The 23093-nt window shown below is 33.6% G+C and overlaps 2 protein-coding genes across 3 annotated transcripts; one reads left to right on the top strand and one right to left on the bottom strand.

The window, feature by feature from the left end:
- Positions 1-9101: 9101 nt before the first annotated feature.
- LOC109182848 (receptor-like serine/threonine-protein kinase ALE2) lies at positions 9102-15533 on the bottom strand. Of its 2 annotated transcripts, none has more exons than XM_019333069.1 (9): positions 14933-15533; positions 14042-14125; positions 13758-13871; positions 13583-13690; positions 12881-13249; positions 12535-12801; positions 11141-11530; positions 10682-10922; positions 9102-10220 (listed from the first exon to the last, which is right to left on the bottom strand). In XM_019333069.1, the coding sequence occupies exons 1-9, from the start codon at positions 14991-14993 to the stop codon at positions 9479-9481; spliced, it is 2376 nt and encodes a 791-aa protein (XP_019188614.1). In that variant the 5' UTR covers positions 14994-15533; the 3' UTR covers positions 9102-9478. The 2 variants fall into 2 exon arrangements, with proteins under 2 accessions (XP_019188614.1, XP_019188615.1); XM_019333070.1 differs by having other exon boundaries at positions 12535-12795; positions 14933-15532.
- Positions 15534-22346: 6813 nt separating this feature from the next.
- On the top strand, positions 22347-22805 carry LOC109182628 (uncharacterized mitochondrial protein AtMg00310-like). The gene has a single exon (XM_019332778.1). The coding sequence runs from the start codon at positions 22347-22349 to the stop codon at positions 22803-22805; it is 459 nt and encodes a 152-aa protein (XP_019188323.1).
- The last annotated feature ends 288 nt before the right edge of the window (positions 22806-23093 follow it).

Raw genomic sequence — 23093 nt, 5'->3', positions numbered from 1 at the left:
AATGTTCGTATGGAATGAGTTCTTGACTCATGGAATCCGCAATCAACTAAAAAAATACTATGTGGACTGTATCACTAGTTTATGACTTTTTAAAGAGGTGACACTTTCAGTTTGTGAAAAAGATTTTAAGTTGATCCTTATTGCCAGCCGATCTCGTCACTATATATGCTGGAACCATATACTTGAAGAGAGGTGTAAATGAGAAGGGCCGTGTAACTAATGATGTTGAGACTGAACAAATTGTGGTTGAAATGTTCCTAAAGGGTATCATGTACAAATTAGTTCTATTGTGCAAAAACTGTGATTCGATACCTCTTTTTTGGTCACAGAAAACTTCAAGATTGAATATTAAGCTTGATATTATATTGTTAAGAAAGAACCCGCGATATGAAGCAACCAAACTTCACTTTGAGAACCTCATCAAGAGATATGGAAGTCCAATTATTATATTGAATCTGATTAAGACCCTCGAGAAGAGGCCTAAAGAATCTATTCTGCGTGTAGAATTTGCTAATGCTATTGATATTATCAATAAAAAGTTCTCTGACAAAAACCATTTGAAGTTCCTTTACTGGGACCTAAACAAATTTACCAAAAAGTAATAACTAAGATAAATAGTAAAAAAATATCTATCTCATCCGTATCCTCTTTCTGTTGGAACACATACGAATTGAGAAATTTGCTAAGAAGACATTAACACATACTTTATATAACGAACACATGCTTTCATTTATTCGTATCAAACATGAAAATCAAAGGTAAAATGTGATGGGGTTCTTAAAAAATTCTAAAAATTACTTAAACACGATTTAAGCTTTAAGCATGAAGTATTTATAAGAACATGCAATAAATCAATCGAACCTGTATAAATTGATCTATATTATAAGAGTGAAGACTAAAATTACCTAAAAAAGTCATATAATAACAAAGCCGGGAGGGAGATGGTGTCGCGAAAAACCATATAATAAAAAAGCCAGGAGGGAAATGGTGTCGCGGAAAGCCATATAATAGAAAAGCCATATAACCGCGGCATCCTTTGGGGGAATGTGTAGCGGAAAGCTTTTTTTTTTTTTTTTTTTTTTTTTTTTAAACGACATTACTTTCCACTTCTTATTTGTTTTACCTATCCACTACACCTTTATTAAAAGGTGTTGTGTAAAGTTATATTTATAGGTTCTATTTCGTAGTAGTTTGAACTGATAATTGGGTGATTGGCATTAACATAGTCAATCAAAATTCGGAGGAACCCAACTTGTAACCTTTAGGAGCAACAGTAAGAACACAAACAGTGTGATAACCATTTGTTAGTTCGAGGAAAGATACGAGCACAATCATCCATCCCTGGTCGCCATATTTAGCGGTGAAATAGAAACATGGGATCAGCAAAGATTGTATTTCCATATCACAAATTGTGCGAAATGGGGAAAAAATAGAATCAATGGATAAGCTCGATGAGAAGAAAGAACAAAAGAAATAAAAAGACTAAAATACCCCCTTTATTTTACCTATTAATATTTTTCGGTGAGTTTTAACTGATAATTTAGACGAAGTGACCAAAATTGATAACGATTGTATAGTTTAGGTACTAAATTGACAGTTTTAAAAGTCGTGAATTTAAATTAACAATACCCCAATAGTCATAGGACCAAAATTAAAATTAACTTATAAAAATAATGTCTAATTCCACGCAATCTAACTTTAAGCTCTGATAACTGAGCTCTGATACCATTTGTAATTTTAGTCGTTAATAATAACTGAGATAAATAGTCAAAAAGTATATATCTCATCCGTAACCTCTTTCTGTTGAAATCGCATATGAATTGAAAATTTGCTAAGAAGACATTAACGCATACTTTATATAATGCACACATGCTTTCATTTATTCGTATAAAACATAAAAATCAAAGGTAAAATGTGATGGGTTCTTAAAAAATTCTAAAAATTACTTAAACACGATTTAAGCTATAAGCATGAAGTATTTATAAGAACATGCAATAAATCAATCGAATCTGTATGAATTGATCTATATTATAAGAGTGAAGACTAAAATTACCTAAGAATCATGAACATTATTTTATATATTAAAAAAAATTCAAAACCATAGGGTATACAACATGATTTTAGCTTGAAGGATGAAGAAATAGGAAAAAAGTCAGCAATTCTTTAGACTATTAGAAAGTAGTGGCTCTATTTTCTCATATCTACTATACTAATAAGAGTCTAAGAGAGTTAGGCCTATAATGGGTAAAAAAAATGGCGGTCAAATTTTTTAATCAAATGAATGGCTCAGATTGATCAGATTTTAATTTTTCCTTAAGATTTCCTAATTTATCCTTAATGAATATGATTATCCGTTAACTTTTCCGTTATATATTATCTTTTCCGTTAATTTCTGTTAGTTCACCGTTAACTTACTCATTGATTTCAATATAAAAATGGTCTTAGGTTCGAACCTCATCTCAATCAAAGTTGACATAATTAGTACTCTATTTTACTCTTATTAAATTAATAAATAATAATTTAGTAGCTACAACAAAAAATAATACATATGCATTTCTTTAATTTATAATTATGTGTCTACAATGTCTTTATTCAAAAAAATAATAATTCATTATCAATAAATTAAATAAGAGAAATAATTTCATTAGTTATATTGTATTTATTTTTCTCCAATATAAAAATTCTTTACATTCAAATTAATCAATTGATTATATTCGCTACATTGTCCCTACAATGTCTTTATTAAAAAAAATTATTCATTATCAATAAATTAATTAAGAGAAATAATTTTATTAGTTATATTGTCTTTATATTTCTCCAATGTAAAAATTCTTTACATTCAAATTCATCAATTGATTATATTCACTACATTGTCTATTATCTTTTTTGTGCACTATTTTTTAATTAAATATCAAAGTTATAATACAAAATAATGCTATATATTTATTTACCAAGTATTTTATTAATACCATGAAAAAATTAAAAAAATATAATTAATAAAGTAAATCATATTAACTACTTGAGGAATTTGTTAACAAAGAGAGTATTCAAATCGCACAACAAATTGAAGTGAGAACTACCTCGCAATGCCTTTGTTTGATAAACAACAGTTAGCGGTTAGCGTTAGCATATTAGCGAATTTGACCAGCGAATTATATCAACGGTTGGTAAAAAGATATTTGAAAAAATTAGCTGTTTAGATTAACATGTAAAATGACCTAAGGGTATACATATACTTAATAATAATAATAATAATAATAATAATAATAATAATAATAATAATAATAATAATAATAATAATAATAATAATAATAATAATAATAATAATAATAATAATAATAATAATAATAATAATAATTGTTTTAAAAAATAAAAAATATAATTAAGCCAATCCTGTTAACTACTTGGGGGATTTATTGACAAAAAGAGTATCCAAATCACACAACAAATTGAAGTGGAAAACTATCTCACAATGTCCTTGTTTGACAATTAGCAGTTAGCTCTTCAATATTAGTATATATTTAATATTTTATGTCCTAAGTTTTATTTTCTCTCCCTTATGTCCCGTATTTGGTTTCAACCATACCTATATAATTATTTTATTGACAATTATAATCAATCTTGACTATATTATCTTTGCCTATTTAAATACGCAAATTTAACATTCAATTATCTATGCATGAACAATTCCAATATAATCTTGCATTGATATACTTTAAAGTACTTATTAAAAAAAAAATATTGGGCATTATCCCAATCGCGCAATGCGCGTAAAAAAAAACTAGTTTAAACATAAACTTTGATGAATAATTATGGTTGAGCTCTGTAAAAAAAAAAAAAAAAAAAATTAAACAATATAGAAATTTTCTCATATTTAAATATAAACTTTGATGAATAATTATGGTTGAGCTCTGTAAAAAAAATAAAAAAAAATAAAACAATATAGAAATCCTAGTCTGTTGGGAGGGTTTCTTCTGGCATCATGGTGACTCAACTGAACATGAACCTCTACTGGTGCTCACTGCGCACAAAGAGTCCCCCTCACTGCCGCTGGTGAGCCTCGATCCCTAATCATTCTTTCAAAGTTTCACCTCTATAACCAGTTGAGCTACCCATGCGGGCATCTATTTATTTTTCTATCTTAACACTAAGATTGGTGATGAACTGTAAATTATAATTTTTCCAACCTTCCTATTATTTTTTTTCCTGAAAATGATATATAAAATTTTGTTTAAAAAATAAATATTTTATAAGTATATTTAATGACATAGCTACCTAATAAAAATAAAATATAACGCTATCTCAAACTCAAAATCTCTTGAAATAAGATGTTTGAGATCCTTTTGATATTTTTTTCTTTATTTCTAATTTATACTGTGTAGAATCTTTTCAATTTCTAATAGCTTCTTCAAATACAACATTTGAGGTTTTTGGCAGCTTCTTCATGAGCCATAAAACGATCAATCGCAGAACATGCAACTATAGAGAGCTATAAAAAATATGCTTTTTGGCACTCATCATTAACAATACCCTACAAAAGTTAACGAATTGATCTTTAAAAAAAATTAAATAAGCAACGCAAACTGCAAATAGTGATTAGATGTTTAGCAAGTTTAGATTTCAACCTGCTATCTATCAACGATTTTACAGTTATTTTTATAGTTCAATGTTTAATAAAATTTGGTCAGATTGAACCACAAGGATATGAACTATGACAAGTACCAAATATAATATATAAAAACACATAACATTCACATGAAAATAAGAAATTAAAATGTGATAGCCAAAGACTAGTAGACTACCTCTAATTACCTTTCAAACAAATTCTGAAAATGCTCCTGATACGTTTTCAAAGTGTCAACTCCAACTGCATGATCATTAAATTTACGCATTGATTCTTGAATAGTTGCTTCATATGCATTTTCCTTGCAACCTAAATTTTAAAATTTTAAAACTATCAAATTAAAGAATCCGTTGAATAAAACTCCACTTACCACTTTAAGACATGTAAAAGGCTTTTAAAAAGATATATAAAACTTAATAGCTTTAGATTAAGCTTTTGCACACCTTTCTTCCTTAACACTCTATCAAAGTTAGCAAAGCTCAGAGAGGATAAACATAACAAGACTGCAAGAAACGATTAGAGGTGGTCTAACATCTTGCCATTACTAAATGTGGTATTGATGCAGAGTAACACTAACCTTTCATTAAAATGTAATTGTGGGAACCACATAATTATCATTTGTAATGTTAAGTAAATATTGAGTAGCTTTTGCAAAATTAGGTCCAGTCATTCCCGTTGGACAAACTTTGTCAATTTGTTTGTTCACAAATATTTTCAAAGAGTCAAGACCTTTTATAAATTTTTGTCAAAGTTTATCCAGCTAAATGGGATAGAGGAAATAAAAAATAAAAAATAATATTATATAATATCGTAATTCAATTGCACACAAAAAAGTAACATTATATTTACATACATTTAACACGCCAAGCTTTTGCAAGTCGTCCTCATCTCTCAAAGGTCGCACAAGAGTAAAGTAGTGTTGTTGAGAAAATAAACACGAATAGAGCTCCTAATATGTAATGGTTAGCATCACGTTGTTGGAATATCTACAAAAAGGGAAAGATTTTAATACTAAATCAAAGAAATTAAGAAATCAACTTTTGATGTAGAGGATTTTTATATAGCATACCTCATTTCTAGAAGGTACATCATTCCAATCACTTTGAATATTATCTAATGTAAACTCTATGTATTTTCTTATCCTTAGGTAAGTCCAAGTGATTTATGGAAGACGTTAGAAGTTAGCAATGTGATCTACCTAAAAATATTTAACAAATATGAAATATATATATATATATATATATATATATATATATATATATATATATATATATATATATATATATATATATATATATAAAGGAAGGAAGAATTTATAATATATAAATATGAGAAGAAAATGATCAAATAGAGCCTTAAACTTTAATAGAAAAGTCAATTAGGTTTCTAAACTTTTTAAAGGTGTAATTAAACTCATCAACATATTATTTTGAAACATTAAACCCCAAAACTTATGAGTGAATGTAATAACAGGTCACTAGGGTTCCAACAGTCCTCCAGTGCTCTTTCGGCCAACTCCAACACTTTTTCTGGCAAACAGTCACCACTCGCCTTTGAATCAACAAAGAATACCCATTTTTGTCAACTTACAACTACAATGGACATCTAAATCCTTAGAATTAAAACAAACTCCATGTCTAATAATATAAATATCATGCCGCTACACATGATACCTTATATTGAATACCCCCATAGAACACATATTCTTGATGACAAGCAGTAGTATTCAAAAATTGTTTTCCAAACAAATAATAAATTTGAATGATAAGTACCTCCCTAGATGTGAAAGAAGTTTCACATGATCTACTATATGTTAAGAATACGTGTGGACGATATTCTATGTAGTTTATTAATCTGTTCTAAATATGTTCTTGTGCGTTAGTATCTGATTGCAACTCCTTGCTACTTCTCATCTTGTAAACACTATTTATACTCTGATTTTATTCATTAATATAGTACAATTCATTCCCTCACATGGTATCAAGAGCCATAATCTCCTAAGAAAGTTTTTTTTTTCTCCTTCCTTTTTCGACACTTCTATGTATCCATGGCTTCCCCATCTGCGTTACCTGGTGTTATTGCCACTGTGACCACCAATGAAATTGTCCAGCTCACTGTACCATTAAACTTCCCTATCAAACTCACCCCCACTAATTTCCCTGTTTGGAGATGCCAAGTCCAGTCTACACTAATTGGCTTTAATCTCTTGAGCTACATCGACAGTTCTGTCAACAAACCAGCCAAGTTTAATGATCCTGCACAAACTACTCCAAACCCGGCACATTTAACTTGGTATCGTTAGGACCAGATAATCACTAATGCTCTACTGGTGAGTTGTTCTGACACAATCCAACCCCTTATATCTTCCGCTACAACAGCTTATGATACCTGGCAACGGCTCGTTGCTAGCTATGCTAGTGCCTCTCGAGGACGGATCATTTCCCTCAAGGCCAAGCTCACCAAAAAACTCAAAGGGTGATCGGTCTGTTACCACTTTTCTGAATGACTGCGGTCCATACTGATGATCTCGCCTTGGCTCAGTGCCCAGTTTCTGATGACGACATGGTTGTTTACATCGTAACACAACTAGGAGATGAATATATAGTTCTATCATATCTCCTGTTTGTATCTGTGACACTCTCATTTCGTTGGGAGAGTTAGCCAACGTTCTCACGGATCATGAACGTCAATTGAAGGAAGCCGATGATGCCCACCAGTCTCTACTAGCTACTGCTAATGCCACCCAACATAGTTCCTTTACTTCTTGGAACAATCAACAGTCTACAACCAACTGGGGGTTCCGCAACAACAACAATGCCAACGGTAATAACATACAAAACTGGCCGCAAAGTGGCAACAACTGAACCGGTGTTGTGTGCTAGTTTTGTAATTTTGCTGCCATGAAACCGTGTTTGCCGTAAGTTAGCTGGATTTTTAAAGGAACATAACGTTTTTCCAATGCAGGCAAGTCCCTCTTATCAATCCCCTACAGCCAATTCCATAATAGGGTCGACTCCACCGTGGCTATTTGACAGTGGGGCTTCACACCATACCACCCCGAATATGACTCCTCTACATACCTTTACTGAGTACAAGGGTCCTGATGAAATACGTCTGGGTGACGGTAATTCTTTAAAATTTTCTCATATTGGTCAATCTACTATTCCCACTCCCTCCTCTGTGCTCACTCCCCAAAATGTCCTTCGTGTCCCACAGTTGCATAATAATTCAGTTTCCATATCTCAACTGTGCAAAACTAATCAAGTGTTAGTTGAGTTTTTTTATTCTCATTTTATCGTGAAGGATCTTCGAGCGGGGATGTCGCTACTACGGGGGCCGAACATTAATAGTGTCTACTATAGACCACTCTCGAGTCAGCCCACACTGAATTCCGTGCATCTGTCATGTGTGTTTCAGTGGCACCATCGACTTGGCCATCCGTCCAATAAGGTGTTACATCTTGTGTTGCAACACTGCAACATTCATATATTTATGTTATCATTAAATAAGTTTTACTATCAGTCATGCAATGTATACAAGAGTCATAAGTTACATTTCTACAAAAGCACTCTTGTTAGTACTAAGCCTCTGCAATTGATTTATACTGATATGGGATTAACAGACATAGGCCCTGTTTGGTAAAACTGTTAGCCTATAAGCCAATTTTGACTTATTTGATCACTATTAGTTGTTTGACTTGGTTAAAAATTAATATAAGTGTTTGGTTAATTAGCTTTTTGTAACTCCAAAAATGCTAAAATTCAAAAAACTGTTCCAAGCAGCTTTTTCAATTAGCTTTTTGAGAAAAAAAAATTTATATCAAAAAACTATCAGCTAACAACTAATTTACAAAACACATTTCTACAATCAACTAATGTTATCAACTAGTTATACCCTCTAATTAACCCAATCAGCTATCAGCTAACAGCCATTTACCAAACAAGGCCATAGCCGCCTATTGGAAAACATTAATAGAAAAGTGCTTTCAGCTTTTTATTTTTTCTCCTAATTTCGCAGAATAGACTACTTCTTGTCCGCATAACTCTCCATCTTGCAACGTGCGTGATCCTTTTTCTCCGCCTCTTTGCCCATGAACATAGTAATACAGATGAAAGTTGTTAGCTTTCTCCCGTATAAATACTTTGCCTCTAGACAGCAAACAACACGCCAAGCACAAACTTTCTTCTCTGCTATCATTTTTATAAGTCTGAGCTCTATTACTAGTTTGCCAAAGTGCAAGCTAAGTGTGCCTGTGCTATTAGTCAAAAGCACCGTAGTAAGTCGGAAATAGCTTTTAAAGCAATGTTCGTTCGAACACGACACAGTGCAGATTTCCCTTCACCTCTATTTCCCTTTGGTTGGATTGCCGTGTGGCTTGAGGTGCTGAAAGAAGCCACCGTAGGGACGACAGTAATCCAACCCCCCCCCCCCCCCCCCAAGGGAATAACACCTTAAGCAATAACAACACCATTACAAGTTGTTCGGGTTTCCCCAGACCAAACTTACTCTTTTAAAATAAATCCAGGTTGTTGAGTTAATAAGATCAAAATATTAACTGAAAAATACAAATAACAGTTCAATCCAATATTGAACCCCCAAAAAAAAGAAAAGAAAAAAAAAAAGTTAATTGACTACATGTACACTAGTTTCCCGGATTATCCTTGTCCCTGTTTGTTGTAATTAATTGTAAAGATGACCAAAATTAGAAGGCAAGGGCGCCACTCTCTCCAATCCCATGGAAATCGCAGCAAATTTCAAACTCCTAATTCTACTAAACTGAAAAACCATCTCTTTTCCCCCCCAATACCCTCCCCAATGGTCTTCCAGCACAACTGTACATTTACACTCTTCACTCTAGAAAGAAGCTTCATACTCATCATTACCGTAATTATTATTCCATGAGCGTCTTGGAAGAAGTGCACCATGTTCACTCATACTACCCCTTAGTCTGTAAAAGCTCGGATTACTCCGCACAGTCCTCAAAGGCCCTGATCTATTTCCATGTGTTATCGGTAATGCAACACCTCCTCCTCCACCACCCATCATTCTTGACGATGAGAATGGTCTGTTTTCCAACTCTTCCAGCGGACCCGAACTATACTCCATTGTCATGAATGAGGAGGCAACCCCATATGTTAACCGCGGTGTCAACCCACCAGCGTTCCACCAACTGCTATCCGAAGGGATTTGATCACCTTTGAATTCCGAGTCCGGAACAGATGACTCCTTTACACTAAACCCATCACCACATGTTTCGTCAGTATCATTGTAGATGAGCTTAAGAGCCTGCACAACTTCTCCCATGAATGGCCTTTGAGTCACCTCTGGGTGCACACACATGGAAGCAATAGCAGCCACCTTTGCCATGTCATCAAAGTCATAGCTTCCCGCCAAGGAAGGATCAATCAATTGCTTCAAACCATCTCTAGTCGTCAGTAGTGGTCTGGCCCAGGTCACGAGATTTTCTTGTCCAGGAGGTTGAGACATATCAACCGGTTTTCTTCCTGAAAGCAGCTCTAGTAGTACAACCCCATAGCTGTATACATCACTTTTGACAAGTAGATGGCCAGTCATAGCATATTCAGGAGCTACATACCTATAATCCACATTCAAGAGTGATTGTCAAGTAGTTGCTTTTTGCAAGTGTCTTACAATACAAAGGCAGCTATATACAACTGAACAATATAACCAAGTATTTCAAAGGCATGCATAAATAATGGATGGTGAAGGATTAAGACTTAAGAGTATATGAACTCCACCCCTCACATCCCAAAAGGGAAAGTGAGCTCTTCTTAATTACAGAGTATATTATTTCCTCTTTAAAGAGGAGCATTAAAAATAAATAAATAAAAAGCCGAACAAACTAATCTCTTCTTATGAAATAAACCCATCAGAGATGAAAGCAATAATTTTTGGATATTACCACAATGACACATCTATGGCAGACTGCTGTACATTCTGACCTTGGAATCAGCAGTTAACTCATGTGGATCATATTCTACCCATTAATTACTTTTAGAAACTTGGTATTATGAATCAAACAGAAAATAGACATACCCAAAAGTTCCCATGACTCGAGTTGATATATGTTGACTTCCTTCTGTTGCTTCTCTTGCCAACCCAAAATCTGAAACCTTGGGGGTAAAATCATCTTCCAGCAGAACATTACTAGCTTTAAAGTCACGATGAATTACACGAGGGTTAGAATCTTCATGAAGGTAAGCTAGCCCCCTTGCAGCACCAAGAGCAATTTTCAACCGTGCATCCCAATCAAGAGGCCCTTTCCTCTTGTCTATACCTGAAATAACAACAGGATCCCATCAAAGAAGCTCACTGCAAAGCAAACAGATACTGCATATAACAGAGAGGTGATTCAACACTATGCTTTTGGTTTGTAGGACGAAGACTTCTAGAAAATTGAAAAAAATGATTCAGAAGATATTTCAACCCCAAAAGGTCTCCAAGACAGAAGCATAGGAAGCAAGTAAAAGCAACCAAAGAAAACAAAGAAAATACCATGCAAGTGAGATTCAACACTTCCATTTGGAACAACTTCATAAACCAAGCAACGTGTACGGGCTTCAATGCATATGCCAATTAATTTCACAAGGTTACGGTGATGCAATCTGCTCAGCATCTCAACTTCAGCAATAAATTCACGATCTCCATTCTGATTATCCCTTGTAAGCAATTTGACAGCAACTTCTGTCATGTCTTCCAAGATCCCATGATAAACGCGTCCAAACCCTCCTTCCCCTAAAACTTTTTTAAAACTAAACTTTTCGGTGGCCTTCTCAAGCTCAGCAAGTGAAAATGTTCGAACAGAAAGAACAGATGCAGGCATTGCTGAAGCAAGAGACACTGATGTTGAGCTTGCTGGGCTACTTGATATCATAGACCCAATTCCTGAAAAAAAAAATAAATAAATAATAGTTGAGGGTTTCTGCAGAATTCTTTTGTCAGTTGACTTAAGGAGAATTCCAAACTAAGTCAAAAAGACAGCCAAGTTATGAGCTACACAACTATATTATCATATCAAGTAAACTTTCAAGGTTAACTCCATTTCTTCAACCAGACACCTGCCACATCATATAAGAAAAGATAGCAGGTTCTCATAAATCTGGAAATAGAATGTTCACAAATTTATGTAACAGAATAGATTCCAAAGAGCAAGAAGGATCAACAAGAGACTAACAAAAAAGGGCCCGCTTCATTTCAAACGTGCTACTAGCAACTGGAAATAGGCATGTTTTCAGAGCTCCATTATTGGGATCTCCATAACAGCATAACTAAGTGAGTCCAAGGTAATCAGAGAGCAAGGCTGACATAAGCAAATATGCCAGTGACACTGTGTGACCATGGTAACTACAAAAGGCTTAGAAATATAAAGAAACCAAATAGCTCAGTAAAAGGAATTGTTGCCTACACCCTCACCTTCCCCACAAAAAAGAAAAGAAAAGAAAAGAAAAAAAAAAAGGAAACAAAATAAATACACATTGAACACATTTTCTAATTATAGCTATCCGCCTATCCAAGCTCAAATAATTAGAAACCTACATAGGAAATGCAGAAAATGGAAAACACAAGAAACTAAAACAAAGTGCAGTACATAGGGAAAAAGAAATGAATTCAAATTAGTGACCAATCTAATTGAAGAAAAGAATTTCTCCAGTGTTCATGAGCATAAATTTCTTGGTTTTCATATAATATCTAAGCAAATTAATATATACTCCTATAAGTTTAACATTTCAACATATCCATATTAAAGCATCCATGTAAAGCACATAGAAATAAAATGCAACAATAAATAAATTCAGAAACTTCAAAAGAAATAATACAAAATAACATCAACAACAAAAATAATAATGATGATGATAATAATTTCATACATGAACTGAATTCAGACATACCAGATCTCTTGTTTATAGCAGGAACAAATACTGGACCAACAGCACTTGATGGTCTGCCAGGCCTCCTGCATTTTAACAGAATAGCAAAGGCCCCACACACAATCACTAGGAGTATTAGTGCTGATGAAGCAATGAGAAATATCAGCCGGGGACTCATTTTCTGATTCCTGTCCACAAAATCAGCAGTAACAGGAAACTGCTGAGGGTCCGTGCTTGCACTTGGGCCATTAGAACTGCCAGGTGGTGGGGAAGAAGACAGCCCTGAGATTAAAACTTTCAGACCATATAGAACCATACTAAGGAACAGAGTGAAAGACAGTAAGGAGTTCACCAAGTAGTCAAGTACCTGGATAGATAATGGATATCACCTCATAATCACCAAAGATAGTACGGTTTAAAGGCACTTTTTTATCCCAAAATCTTTGATAAGTCAGCAGAGCAGTGGTGTTATCAAACTTCTCCCCTAGTGGAACCAAGTTAAGATCAACCACAGTCCTTTCCTGAGTCTGACTATCAGCACTTGCTCCAACTACAGTCACCTGATGGGGATCTAGGTATGTGCCTGCTGCAACCTCAAGCCCAAGCTCTCTAATGGCAGGAAATATAGCATAAAGTGACACACCTAGGAGGAGTTTCACTTTCATTGGAAACACACAATCACATCTTGAAAGGAGGGGAACTGAAGCAAATGGCAGCGCACAGGTCTGACCACAGGCTGCCAGTTTAAGTTTTAACATCATTCACTATTACAGGAACCAAATGGGGATCACCATCACACAGCAATACATAAGATAGAAGAGTCAAGTTTTCCAGTTTCAAACATGTTATGGCTAAAACTTGTGAGAAACATCAAACATGCAACATTTTTTTTTTGCTTAGTTCTAATCAACATTTTCCAAAATCTTCAAATGCATGCACTGTTGTGAGGCAATGTGCATCTGTCTTTCATCAAACAAATGAAGCTCTAGATTTGTTCGGAAAAATTAACAGAAAGAGATAGAAGATTTAATATGGAGTGATCCTTTTGAAGAAAATTTTGAAGCATTACCTGATCCCGTAGCTGGAGATGGTGAAACTGTTGCTGGAGTTCTCCCCCGATGATGACGACGGTGACGACGCCTTTGCCAAGTATTGCCAATAGGACTGGCTAGAGGACCTAAAGTAGTGAGCTTTACATCAGTAAGGCAATGAACAGAAGTAAAGATAACAAGCACCACAAGTACCTTGAGGCCCTGGTGAAGGAGCTGGTACAGCAGTGGGATTGAAAGAAGGTTTAGAATGATGTCTATGGGGAGCTGATAGAGGAGCAAGTGATGCACTGGTTGAGTCTAACCTCACTGCAAAAGATGAAGAAAAGATTACTGTGCCAGCACTCCAGATTTATATCACAAATACAAGACAGCACAATGGTTTAACAAAATTTAGATCAGCAGAAATCAGAGGATGAAAAACATATAAAAGTGGGAAAATAAAAATGTCACCAGAACAAAGAAACTTTTGAACCTACCATCTTCCAGAGATAATCTTCTTGTAATGTATGACTGGCTTGGCAGAAGATAAGGAGACAGGTAAATACGTTCTGTCAGAATTCCTGATCAAGTGGAAATGCATGCAGAAGGACAAATTAGATAACCAAAAAACAAGTGCTCTAACTTGAAACAAAAGGAAAGTAGTTCACTGTATTTCCAGGATTAGGCAAATGAGTTTCTCATTCCAAAATGCCCAACTTCCCTAAATGCTAGAGTTACATTTAAGTTTGTTAAGTGTTGCACAACCCAAATATCTAATAGGTACATAATTGTTTCCTTTGAAGGGAAATTTATTTATAGCCAGTATACAGCTAAGAAGTGATTGACTACACCTATAACCACAGAGTTACCATTCATACAGACACAAACACTAAGAATGGATTATTTGTACAACAGCAATGGACATCAAATAAGGAAAAAGGACAAGACCTTCAAGCAGCCTCATATCACTATATAAGATGCCAAAATGAATTCAGATTGGGATTTTGCACATGCCAGATTCATTGGTATTACAAAAAATGGAGTACACACCAACCATTGCATAGATAATATACCTACAAGCTCATTACTCAATTCGTTCATCTCATTTGCAATGTCGAGGGAAAGGAATTGTTGCCAGAAAATGAGGGGAAGCTTAAAATTTAAATCACTAAGGGTGTTCTTAACATAGCACGAAAAGTTCTACTCCAAATTTTCTAGCTAGAATCCTTGGCCATTTGGTAATTCTTTGTTGTTTATCCTTGTTAGGAACATTTGAAGTTCAAGCTATGAATACAAAATTAATTTTGACTACATAACTTCCAAATCAGCATAAAGGAGAATTTATAGACATTAATGTAAAACAAAAAGCAGAAGCAAGCTGAATTTACCGAGACTAGTAGGGACTAGAGTGAGAAGGGGGAGAAGACAGAGAAATAGAAGAGAAGACATCCTCTCTCACTAGCACGAAATTCCAAACACCATTATTCTCAGAATCCAGCCGGGACCATCTGGAACAGCACCCTCTTGGGGGTCTGCTAAAGCCAGCCGCACCGACAAAACCCTCCATAAACTCCTCTGCAAAAGTCCAAGTGTAGCATGTCGTTTAAACCCAGTTCAGTTCAAAGGCCCAGCAAGCATGACGAGAGTAGAACCCTAGCAGAGCTGAACAATGCCGCCGGATACTTCACAGATCCATGAAATGCGGGTCGGGCGGCGGGATCTAAGAAGTGAAGGCGGAATGAGAGAGAAAGCGAGAATGCAGGGAGAGAGAGAGAGAGAATGGTGAGATCTTCGAGGCTTAGCTGGTGAGATGAGTGAAGAAGAGCGAGGCGAGGAGCGAGAGAGGATTTAGCGGCAAGAGAGAGAAACACGGCGACGGAGAGAGAGCGGAAGGTGTAGAGAGAGTGAGGTGGGTCGCTTTATTGCCGGTGTAGCGACCAGCACTAGTTGCGTGTAAACCACGCACCAATAGAATTGCGGGCATGAATAATTTTGACCTTTTTACAGCCATAAAACCAAAAGATAAAATACAAAAAGCATAAAGGAAACTGAGGTGTTTTTCATTCTAAAATCTAAAGTCTAGATTTTGCTTTTTTAAAAATGAAAAGTTTATCCAACAAACAAATTTTGTTTATTCTTTTTATGATGCGAGGAACACCTCATCATGACCATTTGTATTATTCATGCTGATGCAATATATATATATATATCTAATTAAATATCAAAGTTATAATACAAAATATATTATACAAGTATATATTTATTTACCAAGTATTTTATATAAATATAAAAAATATTAATATTTTGTTCAATACTTTCACATGATAACCTACGACACACATCCCACAACGCATGAAACATGTAGAGAAAAAATTATCACTACCAAATATCAATAGGTGCTTGTAAGATAAAGAGTTAATAGTACAACTAAGATCCTATCATATACCCAACAAGGTAAATCTAAAGCTTCCTACACTATAATCTCATTGCATGATGAATCCATCTATGCTACCACCAGTAACCCAATTGCACATGACACATTACAAATAAAAAAAAATTAGAGAAATTTAAATCAAAAATAGTATTTATTTAGACTAAGTATTTTAACTAGCGTTATTACAAAGTTGCAAACATTTATTTTAGTGGCAGTATAATCAATATCTTATATATTATCTTGCATTTATATACTTTAAATTACTGATTTAAATAAACAAATTCAATATTTATTTACCTATGCATGAACATCTCCAATATAATATTGCATTGATATATTTTAAAATACTTATTTAAAAATAATCATTAGACATTATTCAATTCGCGCAAAGCGCGTAAAAGAAGTAGTGTGTATATATATATATATATATATATATATATATATATATATATATATATATATATATGAAAAAACAAACAAACAATTTATTTTAGTTGATTAAAGTGTAACAAATTATTTAAAATTGTAACAAGGACATTGTGGTCTAATGGTATTAGGTTGTTCTTTTTGTTAGAGGTGGAGGGTTTTAGCCTCGATAGAGGTGTAGTAATTTGTATATTTGGAACTTAGTGGCTTGTGGTCCATTGGTATCGAGTTACTCTTTTAAGTGGGAGGTGAAATGTTTGAACCTCACTTGACACAAATAATGTGTATATGTAGGTTGTCTCTCTTTCTTATAATAAAAAAAAAAAATTGTATATTTGAATATCCCCTTTTCTTGTAATAATAATAATAATAAATTATTTAAAATCATTTTGTATTTCAAACGCATTAAAATAAAGTAAATAGAAGTGTTATTTTAATTACAAAGTAATGTGTTTTTACACAATCTTTTAAGAGTTCTACTACATGTACTCTCAAATTCTACTCATTCACTTTTACTCACTGACATAGCCGGCAAATAATGATAGGATACTTTCATCATGTAGATCTTTAAAAAAATATTTACACTAAAAATGGTGAGATAAAGTAGAAATTGAAAGTAAAAAGTGGGAGTAGTAATAACGCCTCCATTGAAGCTCGAACTTACAACCTTCCAAATGGAAGTCCAACCCGGATACCATTAGACCACATAGTCCTGGTAATATTTTCCTTTTTGAATTAGCAAAAATGTCTACATTAAACACTCCTCACTGTAACGTTTATATGACTCGAAAAAGAATGAAACACAACCATTTCTTCAACTTCACCTCTCACCTGGTCAACCTAGCTATCATGTTGAATAACATTCTTTTATATTATGTTGATAATTTTTATTGTATGTAATTATAATTCTAAATCTTAATATACATCAACATTAAATTACATGTATATCGCATCTATTTTTATTCATTGTAGAGTAGGTTCATAATATTATTTCTATATATTCATAAAACAAAATTTAATATACATAAAATTACATTATATGTAAATCATGCGTAATAACATCCATCATATACCATGTTCATAGTATTTGTTTTATATTATCATAAACATAAATAATAAATTATGAGAATATCATATCTATTTTCAATTACTCTCAAGTAGGTTCATAATGTTCTTTATATATACTCATAAAAATAATGTTTAGTATACATAAATATTACATTAATTGGAGCTTTTTAATATTATATTTTTTATACTAATTTTATTTGTACACAAAAAAACAATTGAAAAAAATTTAAGAAAGAAAAGGTAGAGGTATGTTTGATGCATGTACCAACATGCATGTAACCTGGTATGGTTTAGGTATACCTATTGACTCCTACCCATTGCAAATTCCACAACAATCCAAAATATATATAAATAAAGGAATTTTTTAAAAAATATTGTGAGAACAAGATATAAGATCTTCCACCAAAAGATGCAAAGAAAATTATATGGGGAAGTAAAATACTTTCCCTCAACAAGTGTACGTTGCCTTTAAATATATAAAGTTATATATATATATATATATATATATATATATATATATATATATATATATATATGACAATGATTTTTTAAAGATACTTTTTTCTTTTTAGAAAACCTTTATTTATCAATCTTTAAAAAAAAAAAAAACCATTTTACACAATGTTTTGAATAACAAGAAAAACCTATACCAGGCAAGAATATAGAACTCGTCATGTTACATTCACTAACTACCTCCTCTGAAAACACTCAGCATGTTCACGTGTGACAAGTTCGATTAAGAGAGTGTTAGTAAAACTCAAATTCATTACATTTTAGATACAAAAATCATGTTTTACTATCCAGACACCCATCCTAGGCTTAAACTAATTGAGATTGAGAAAAACAAGTGAGATTTTTTTAAAGCAAACCAAGTGAGATTGATTTAAAGTTATTTTGCTCTTTTTTTTTTCTTTTTTTTTTTGGTGATGAATGTTACCCTACGTGAATACAAGGAAATAATTTTCAAAACAACAATTTTGTTTTGTTCCTTTTTAGAAATAGAAGTGAGGAAATAAGCGTTAGTTAATTGCAATTCTAATATGGAAGTTAAATATAATTGTAATTGTTGTGGAATTTCATGCATTAAATTATGAATTGTAATTGTAATAGAGTCATAGCATTCATTAAATTATTTAAGATCAAAATACGAACTAAAGCTCTATTTGGTAATGTTCTCAAAATAAGTTCGTGGCTTAAAATAAGAGCTTATTTTAGAACGCTACTTTAGGTAGCGTTTCAAATAAGCTAATAGCTTCCTAATTTTTATTTTTTTTTTCATTTTTGTCCTTATTGTTTTAAAGAAACGTTCTTTACCATTTATAATTAAAACCATTTTCTCTTCTTCCTTTATCCGCAACTTTCACCGCAAATATTATTATTATTCTTATTACTAGTTTTACACGCGCATTGCGCGAATGAGTTAATGCTCAATATTTATAATTAAATAAATATTTAAAAGTATATCAATGCAATTTAGCATTTTTGAGAATGATTTTTCCAAAACACCTCTATATTTATAAAAAAAAAAAAAAAAAAAAAATTACTATAGAACCATTTCGACTCATTGAATAACAAGAGCCAGTTTCGCTGGCTCACTGTTTGCCTATCAACGGATGGACAAGCTTAGTTTTTAAATTGGAGCCTTAAGGCTCCCATGCCACTTTTTCCACCAATGTAGGAAAAGTGACAAAACTAAGGGGAGTCGAACGTTCGGCTCCCCATATGTTTTATTTTTTTATTTTTTAATTTTATTTTTTAATTAAATTATTAATATTTTTAAAACAATTATTATTATTATTATTATTATTATTATTATTATTATTATTATTATTATTATTATTATTATTATTATTATTATTATTATTATTATTATTATGTATACATTTAGGTCATTTTACATGTTAATCTAAACATATAATTTTTTCAAATATCTTATTACCAACTGTTGATATAATTCACTGGTCAAATCCGCTAAATGCTAACTGCTAACTGCTGATTGTCAAACAAGAACATTGCGAGGTAGTTTCTCACTTCAATTTGTTGTGTGATTTGAATACTCTCTTTGTCAACAAATCCCTTGCAAGTAGTTAATATGATTGACTTAATTATATTTTTAAATTTTTTCATGGTATTAATAAAATACTTGGTAAATAAATATATAGCATTATTTTGTATTATAACTTTGATATTTAATTAAAAAATACTGCACAAAAAAAAGATTATAGACAATGTAGTGAATATAATCAATTGATGAATTTGAATGTAAAGAATATTTTTTACATTGAGAAAAAATAAAGACAATATAACTAATGAAATTATTTCTCTTAATTAATTTATTGATAATGAATAATTTTTTTTTTGAATAAAGACATTGTTGGGACAATATAGAAAATATAATCCATTAATGAATTTGAATGTAAAGAATTTTTATATTAGAGAAAAATAAAGACAATATAACTAAGGAAATTATTTCTCTTATTTAATTTATTGATAATGAATATTTTTTTTTTGAATAAAGACATTGTAGACACATAATTCTAAATTAAAGAAATGCATATGTATTTTTTTTTTGTAGCTACTAAATTATTATTTAATTTAACTAGTATTTTCGCCCGTGTGATGCACGGAATAGATTTGTTATAATATGCTAAGAATATTCGGATCGATATATAATATTTAAATTAGAACATCAAATATTATATTGTGCAATTGATGTGGAAGTGAATATGATGGGTTTCCCTAAGTGGAGGATGACATGTTATTATGGCTATCCACAACGGTATAGGCGCACTGAAGCGTGGAATTTCATTAAATCATTGGCTCCCCAGTCTGATCTGCCATGGGTTATGATTGGGGATTTTAATGATCTCTTATTCCACTATGAGAAGAGAGGTGGAAATCCACACCCAGATAGACTGCTACGGGGATTTGGGGAGACCATTCAGTATTGCAGCTTATCTCAGTTGCCAATGAATGAGTATCAGTTTACCTAGGAGAAGGGAAAGGGCACATCTCGGTGGATTGAGGAAAAATTGGACAAAGTATTAGCTATCGATGTGTGGCGTGATATTGTCACTAGAGCCAGGGTGACTAATATCCTATTAAGAAGGTCTGGTCATTCTGCCCTCTTTATGGGAATACACGACCCTATGGGGAGGGGGAGAGTACAGAGAAGGTTCCGCTTTGAAATGGCCTGGCTGCATGATGAGGGGTGCAAGACTGTGGTAGAGGAGTCTTGGGGAGAAGGGAGGAACAGTGGTTTGCAGGAGTGCATTGTGCATTGTGGTAACCGGTTAGCTCGCTGGGGGGGGGGGGGGGGTGTGATCGGTATCATAAGTTTGGTGAGCGAATAGAGCAGCTTCGCAAGGAACAGTTATATCTGAAGGGGAACACGAACCCAGTATCATTAGCTGAGTTCCGCCGCCTGGAGGAGGCTTTATGCCGAGTTGAGGCCCAAGAAGATGCATACTGAAAACAGAGAGCCAAACAGCACTGGTTAAAGGGTGCCGACGCCGATACAAAATTCTATCACAGGTACGCCTCTAATCGCAAAAGGAAAAATAATTTATCTAAAATTATGAATGATGATGGGGACTGGGTGGAAGGTGATGGTATGAGAAAGATTGTCCAAGACTATTTTGCAAATATTTTCTGTACTAGTAATCCTGCTAATGGTGCTGAGTTATTTGAAAAGGTTATGCCCAAAGTTACACCTTTACAGAACGAATTACTTCTACAACCTTTTAATGTGGATGAGGTTAGGGAGGCTCTTTTTGCAATGTTTCCAGATAAAAGCGCCAGGGCCGGATGGAATGAATCCAGGTTTTTACCAGCATTTTTGGGATGTGGTAAGCGTGGATCTTTCGGAATTTATTGTTGATTGTCTGAATACCCGAAATTTCCCTGCTACATTGAATGAAACGAATGTTGTATTGATCCCAAAGAAATGTACGCCTAAGCGGGTCACGGATTTGAGACCAATAGCTCTGAGTAACATGGTTTATAGAATAATGGCTAAAATGATTACACAAAGGATGAAGCCTCTGATGGAAAGTGTTATATCTGAGTCACAGAGTGCGTTTATACCTGATAGGCTCATCACTGATAATATCTTGATAGCAGCAGAAGTTGGTCATTATCTGAGTAGGAAGCAGTGTGGGGTAGTAGGATGGGGAGCTTTCAAATTGGATATGACAAATGCCTATGATCGTATGGAGTGGCCTTTTTTACAAGGAATGTTAAAGGCCTTGGGCTTTGATGAGAGATGGATAGAGCTTATAATGTTATGTGTGACTACTGTGTCATACAGGATCTTGGTAAATGGTTCCCCCAGTGAACCGATCATACCTACCCGGGGACTCAGGCAAGGGGATCCATTATCTCCCTATCTATTTATTATATGTGCGGAAGGGCTATCTGTTTTGATACAGCAGGCACATGATAATGGTTTAATACATGGCTGCAGAGTTGCGTGTGGCGCACTCCCAATTTCTCATTTATTTTTTGCTGATGATAGCCTGTTGTTTTTCAAGGCAAACCCACAGGAGGCTACTCAGGTGAAGAATTGCTTGGCAACTTATGAGAGATTGTCTGGACAAATGGTGAATTACCACAAGTCTAGTATCTGTTATAGTAAGAACACAAGTCAGGGATGTAAGGATGTGGTGGCGCAGGTTTTAGGGGTAGACCAGGCTCCTAATTTTGGCAAATACTTGGGATTGCCACCGTTTGTGGGGAGGAATAAGAAGGCGGCATTTGCATATATTAAAGACAAAATTAGACAGAGAATTGTGTAGTGGAGCAAGAAATTACTATCACAGGCAGGAAAGGAAGTCTTGTTGAAAAGTGTGGCTCAAGCTATGCCAACTTTTTCAATGAGTGTCTTTTTGTTGCCTATATCTGTGTGCACAGCAATTGAACGGGTTATGAATCGCTACTGGTGGGGCTCAGCGACTGACCGTAGTATTCACTGGAAGGCATGGGATAAATTGTGTATTCCTAAACAGTATGGGAGGCTGGGTTTCAAAGATCTGAGGGCTTTTAATTTGGCAATGTTGGGTAAACAGGCGTGGAGATTGTTGACCAACACTGACTCACTTGTTTCTCGAGTATACAAAGCCAGATATTATCCTAAGAGTTCATTTTATGAAGCAGAGATTGGAAATAATCCAGGTTATTGCTGGGGGAGCATTATGGCTGCTAAAGCATTAATAACAAATGGAGTAAGACGACGTATTGGGGATGGAAAGTCTACCTTAATATGGGAACATCCTTGGCTACAAGATGAACTGGAACCAAGGATCCAAACAGAAGATGTTGTTATAATATACTAAGAATATTTGGATCGATATATAATATTTAAATTAGAACATCAAATATTATATAGTGCAATTTAAGATGTGGTTTGAATCATTTATGTGTTTTGATGTTATCATTGCTTGAATTTGAGCAAATTATTACTCAAATTAATAGCTAATGTGTAGATAACTAGATATACGCATGTGGTGTTGTAACTTTGGGGGTTTTATTTATTATTGTTTAGTATTTTTTTTTATAAATTAGGCAAATGTGTTCGTTCTCTATGATATTAGTCCATTAACGATCATTTTTATATTTTAAGT

Source organism: Ipomoea nil, unplaced genomic scaffold, assembly GCF_001879475.1.
Source record: "Ipomoea nil cultivar Tokyo-kokei standard unplaced genomic scaffold, Asagao_1.1 scaffold1074, whole genome shotgun sequence".
Classification (NCBI taxonomy): Eukaryota; Viridiplantae; Streptophyta; class Magnoliopsida; order Solanales; family Convolvulaceae; genus Ipomoea; species Ipomoea nil.
Note: the sequence above shows the minus strand (reverse complement) of the source record. Positions and strands in the feature narration are given on the sequence as shown.

Coding starts and splice junctions, on each gene's coding strand:
- LOC109182848 (XM_019333069.1), bottom strand. CDS start 14,993: ATGTCTTCTCTTCTATTTCTCTGTCTTCTCCCCCTTCTCACTCTAGTC. Junction 13,872..14,041: donor AAGATTATCTCTGGAAGATG/GTAGGTTCAAAA, acceptor CATCTTTTGCAG/TGAGGTTAGACTCAACCAGT. Junction 13,691..13,757: donor TCCTTCACCAGGGCCTCAAG/GTACTTGTGGTG, acceptor TCACTACTTTAG/GTCCTCTAGCCAGTCCTATT.
- LOC109182628 (XM_019332778.1), top strand. CDS start 22,347: ATGAGTGTCTTTTTGTTGCCTATATCTGTGTGCACAGCAATTGAACGG.